The 6,000-nt window shown below is 40.8% G+C and overlaps 1 protein-coding gene across 2 annotated transcripts in view; it reads left to right on the top strand.

The window, feature by feature from the left end:
- Positions 1-5,026, top strand: part of RPRD1B (regulation of nuclear pre-mRNA domain containing 1B) — a 46,305-nt gene extending 41,279 nt beyond the window's left edge. For both annotated transcript variants that reach the window (XM_026652812.1, XM_026652813.1), the window contains one exon: positions 3,481-5,026. In XM_026652812.1, coding sequence (XP_026508597.1) covers positions 3,481-3,630 — 150 coding nt within the window. In that variant the 3' untranslated portion in view covers positions 3,631-5,026. The remainder of the gene's footprint in view (positions 1-3,480) is intronic.
- Positions 5,027-6,000: the final 974 nt, after the last annotated feature.

A 6,000-nucleotide genomic window follows, 5' to 3' on the forward strand; every position in this document is an offset into this window, starting at 1 on the left:
AACGTACACCTAGACTATGCACACAGCCAGCGCCAGTGAGCCTCCCAGCCCAAATCGATAGCCTTTAGAGTGCGAGTCTCGCTAATCAGAGATGTCTGTGTAGACAGGACTTTGAAGTTGCAGCTTGGGCTCTGAAGCCTAGGGAGAAGGGTGGGCTTCAGAGCCTGAGCCACAACTCCAAAGCGCTGTCTTCAAACCAATTTTTAGAGTTCTAGCGTGAGCCCCGCTAGCCTGAATCTGTTGACCTGGGCTGGAAGGTTCACTTCTGTGGGCTGTTTAGACATACCCTTAGAGAGAGAAGTAGCTCAGGAGGTAACTGGAAGGTCATTGGTATTCACCAGTACATCTGGATGGCGTATTGAGTCCTGGGATTGCAGAAGCATTTCTCAAAAACTCACAGTTGGGGATGTTGGACGCATTCTTATTTCTGTCCTTTGCCTCCCACCAACCCTTCCGCCCCCCCGTAAATTGAAGAGTGCATTTCCTCCTGAGCCTCTGCAGTTCCTTAGCTTCTTAAGCAGCACACGAACGGTTTATGAAGCCACCAGAGCCTCATTTGAATTCCATCCTTCCAATCCATTATCCTGTGTGTACATGTAGATGTTTATGATGTAATGATCTGTTACTGCCTTAGCCTGGTGAATCTGCATAGATATGAAATAGGATGTTAAAGGAAATCCATATTTGTGTCTCTACTGGAAATTTACAGTATACTTTCATACACCCACTTCAAGTGTAGGGATATTTTGCATTATTGCAATCACTTCTGTTCTCACTATTCCAGTACAAAGCAATAAACCGATAAGAATGTAAGCCCATCGTTCATGATCAAAGCAAAATATTTCCCACATGCTTTGAGATTTGGGGAAGGTGGGGAGAATTTCCATCATTGTAAGGACTAAATGGGGAATTGGATTCAAATTAAAGTTGTAAACTCTTCAGAAGGCTGATTCACTATTAAATGCCCAGTTTTTCTTGTTCTTCAAAGAGAGGATTCCATAAACTGTTCTTCTGATTTCTTGTTTAATTAGTAGTAAGAGAAGTAAATTAGTATTGCAATTGACTATATGGAAACCTGTTCAGCACTCTGAGGTTTTTTAACTGTCACATTGTTTCTCATAGATTTATATCACATTTCAGAGATGACTTGAAAAATACAGGATAAGCAATTGGGTAGAGAGACACTTGAATACAGTTTAAAATTATGACATTATATGGGGATGGAGCTCAATGTAATAGTTTAATATTTATTATTCTGGACTACTAGATATCTTAATGCTATTGACCTATTGTATGTAACAAAGTACTCTGATGGGAATAGTGTTACAAAGTTAATGTGTTAAATCTTAACTGAGCTTTTGAATTGGATAGTTTACTTGTATTTGGGTGTGAATGTGTTAGTCTGCTTTTGACAATCTCTAAAAGTCATTACTAGACAGGATAATGTGATACATGATGATAGGTGTTTTCCTGGGCTTTTGGGCTTCTGATCAACCCTTCCTCCTCCCCTCAGCTTCCTGCAGTGAAGAGTCGGCCTTATTTCAGCTCTAAAATATTCACTTACTGGACTTCTGAATGAACGGTCCTGGCTGCCTAGCTCTCGGAAGGAATCCTTTCAGATTCGTTCTGCAGTATCTGTTCCTTCTACATACTGCCTTTCTCCTGTTGCTGTTGCACATTTCTGAAGTTAGCAGAGACTATGTTGGTCGTTTCAGTCTCTGGCCCTCTGATTTTTCACTCACATTTAGTGATTATGTGCATAATTCTGAGTCACTGCTAATGCGCCAATATAATGCTACAGCTGTTATGGTTAATAATCAGTTGGCTAATATGTTATGGATAAGTGCTAATAACACAAATTGACTGGCTAATAGTAATGATTTCTCTTTATCCTTGACTACTTTTATAGTTCCACAAGGGAGAATCTACATAGATTGTTCATAATGTCATTCTTTAAATGTATGTGGAGTAAAGACTATTGTAGTACTGTGCGCTGGGAAGTGACAGGCTTGCCTCTCACATACATATATGCGTTGTAGGGATTGATCTCATTTTTCTCTAGGAGGACACTCTATTGACCTTCAGCAAATTAACTAGTTGTTAATTTCAATCCCTTCGGTTGTACCTGAGGAGGGACATGCTTTCTGTAAACGTACCATCATACTACAGCATGTTAAAAAGGTAACTGGACCAGACTTAAACATAAAAATCATGCAGTAGATGGTAAAATTTCAGAGCCATAATTTCTATTTGGGAACTTATCACCCCTCTTACCAGTAATAGCAGTCACAGGCCTAGGGTGTCTGTGACTTCATGATGGCACTCCATGTGTGACCGAACCCTTGTGTTGCCTCTGTCTTCCACAAAGATGGCAAACACACATACGAGGCTAGATGGAGCAGGAACTCCTATGTCAGTACAGGAGGCAAATGTAGGAAATGTTCATAAGGCCTTGAGCCCCGTGGAAGCCAGGAAACCAACATAGGTCTGTCTGTCTGTGTTTGTTTGACCGAATGGGGGGGGGAAGGATAACAATCTGAAGGGAAATCCAGATTCTCAGTTTGAATTTTTAGATGAAGTCTGAAGAAAGTGTCTTCTGTAGTGACATCTGTAGCAACTGATGAGAGCCCTACTAGTTGTCAGTGAGAAGTAATTTCCCTGCCATTGCAGGGGCCTCGAGCACTGGTGCACCTCCGTTCCTCCCGTTCACTGCCTGTGACACGCAATAGTCTAGTCTCCTTTGGGTCTCATTTCAGTTGTTGGGTTTAGGGTGCTGTGTGGTGGGGATGGCCTCTGATATGCAAGAGGTCAGACTAGAAGATATAATGGTCTCTTCTGGCCTTAAGCTCTAACTCTGTGACATAATTGACAGAGGCACTAGGGGACTCTACCCCACCTCAACAGGAGGAGGAGAATTAATGACTCTGGAATGCTAAAGCTTGTGGCATTCCTGTCAGTCACATGCTGTGAACATGGACCCAGGTGATGGGGAGCTACTAGACTGTCTGTCATTATTGTTGAGACCAGGTGGGTGAGGTAATATCCATTATTGGACCAACTTCTGTTGGTGAGAGAGACCAGCTTTTGAGCCACACACAGCTCTTTGGGTCTGGGAAAAGGACTCTGAGCATCACAGCTAAATACAAGGTGGAACAGATTGTTTAGCATAAGTAGCTAGCATGTATTCTAAGGGACCGTTCAAGGAGAGTGGCCTGTTAACACCTCTGCCGTTATAGGACAAAAAAGGGGGTTAATCAGTTACAGATTTTTGTAATAATCCATAAATCTAGTGATTACCTCACCGACCTTGTGTCTCTAATATTCTGGGACTGACCATGGTTACAACAACACTGTAATTATTATTCTCAGAGGTAGTAATCAATCTTCTCCAGGAAACTGGTCCTAGAAAACTCTCTCAGTACGCACTGATCACATGTAAAAATCTGTTTCTAATCTTATTCCCTTGTCTCTTCCCCTCAGGAGTATAAACAGAAGCTTGCTCGGGTAACCCAGGTCCGCAAGGAGCTGAAATCTCACATCCAGAGCCTTCCAGATCTGTCGCTGCTGCCCAACGTTACAGGAGGCCTGGCACCTTTGCCATCTGCTGGTGATCTGTTTTCAACTGACTAGGACTAATGGTGCTCGCATTTACTAATTCCCCTTAGTACCAGCAGAAGTAAGAAAACTCTCATGTTGACTGGAAATCCAGTCTTCCAATGATCTACCATAGGAATGAACATACAGACCCTACTTTCAACCTACCAGCTGCACATGCGTGCTCTCTGTGTACAGTGTCTCATGTTGAGGGGAAGATGGAGAGTGTGTATGTCCATGTTCTGAAGGGAGTGGGTATAGAGTCCATATATATTTTGAAAAGAAACTTTTCTCACCTTTTCTGTACTCAGATTTGTTTCCGTTTGCTCTTAGCACTTGTTACTCCCACAGAAGTCCATAAGAATCATGTACATATACCTTGAAAGTTTTCAAAGAAATGTTGTGTTTTTCTCTCTAAAAGTGTCTGATTATTTCTGAATCTGTTTTGTGTGTGTTAGTTGGGTTTCTGACGTTCAAATCTATAAGCAGTAGAGTGGCTAGTGTGCTTCATGGGGGCGTATGCATGTGTGGACTGTACCATACTGGGATCAGGGGGACATGTCCACAGAGCAACAGTACAGTTAACCTTTTGTTAAATCGATAGTTGCTGTTACTGTTGTAGGAATGACCTCAAGGTGGCTCCTATTTGGTATGGTGCATATGTACATACACTGAGACTCGCACTATGGGCGATAGAAATGAACAGCTTGTTTTTGTGAGTTAGAGATAACTTCATAACTTGCACTGTGTGGAGCAATGCAGAACTGGTTACTAAGCATGAGTAGAAGTGAATTTTATTCCAACTCCCTTGTATTATATTTATACCACATTTTCCCTCTGTATTAGATAAATGTAAATGCTACAGAAGTTTTAACTAGCCAAGAGGTTGGAGTGGTGGAATAAAACTAGTGATATCTCAAATAGGTACTGTAACTTTCTTTGTGAACTTGAGAATGGCTATATTGAAAATCTTGTTCTATGAATTTTGTCTCCTTAGGTTAAATAAGTGAATTTATTTGATGGACTGAAGTTAAATGTGGTATAAATATTTTATTTATATAGCGTATCAACATATACAGACCTGTATGTATATGTATACACACATCCTGTATACCATAGATCAGTATACATGAGCATGTATATATTGGGAGGATGTATGTATTTTCGCATCACACATTAATGTGAGTTGATTTTTTCCCAGTAAAAATCGAAAAACAAATTTAAAAAATACTAATTCTAATTCCATGATCATGCTAGCTAATGGTATAACTACCATGGATGTAGTTAGCTTTAAATGTTTGTGTATTAGTTTTAGCAAGCAGGCCTGCCTGCTCCATTGCAAACCATTCCAATCTGGCAATTTTGTTTTAATTTAAACACTTCTTGCTAAGGGCATGTCTTCACTAGCAATGGGGCAGTGCTTTAACGTGGCTGTGTAGTCGCGTCATCAGTGCTGGTGCACTGTCTCTCCAAGCGCTATAAAAAACCCACCTCCACAAGTGGAGTAACTCCCAGCGCGGGTGCACTGTCTACACTTCCACTTCAAAGCGCTGAAACTTGCAGCGCTCGGAGGTGTTTTTCACACCCTGAGCACGAACGTTGCAGCACTGTAAAGTGCCAGTGTAGACAAGGCCTAAGACTTCACAAGCTGCTGGAAACACTTGATTGGATATTATAGGTTCTGTAATACAGAGGCTGAAACCAGTAAGGCAGAGTGATGTGCTTTGTTTGTGCCTCACTGTGGTCTTAAGCTGCTCTTTTCAAAGACATGAGAGGAAACCTATAGAAATATGAAGCTTGTTCTTTGTGCTCGTTAACTTATTTTACAGGGAATATAATGGCTAATTCAGCATTCAGTGAAACCGAATAAACTAGCATTTCTGGTCATTTAGTTTGTGAAAAGTTCATGCACTTCATTTTGGCCCTTTATTCTTGCCTCCTTACTGCCCATCTGTGGAATCTGTTTTCCCCTTGTTGTAGAGGAGAATTCCTGGGGGCAGAACTACATTCTTCCATGAATTAATGTGATTGGAGAGCCCTTTATCTGAATGTTTGGACCATAAAGTGTTCTATGCTCTCTCTGCTTTTGCCAAAAAAACCCAAAAGAAAACCCCAAACTCTCAAACACACAAACCAAAAGATGCATTTCTATCCTGTCCCAGCTCAGTGGAGTTAACCCCAGACTGTATTTTATTTAAATAACTATTCTTGACCTATAATTTGACTGCATAACCATTACAGGACAAAAATGAAGCAAAACTGTCATAGAAATTATGTAGACAAATGAGTGTTGGCATCTCAAACTGCTATTTTGGGCGGATTTTCTGTGAGAAAGTTGTATGTTTGTTTTTTAAATTGAAATGCTTTGATTTTTCCAAAAAAAAAAGTGTGTGTTTTACTTTATTT

The sequence above is a fragment of the Terrapene carolina genome, unplaced genomic scaffold (genome assembly GCF_002925995.2).
Source record: "Terrapene carolina triunguis isolate 2854851 unplaced genomic scaffold, T_m_triunguis-2.0 Scaffold130, whole genome shotgun sequence".
Taxonomy (NCBI): Eukaryota; Metazoa; Chordata; order Testudines; family Emydidae; genus Terrapene; species Terrapene triunguis.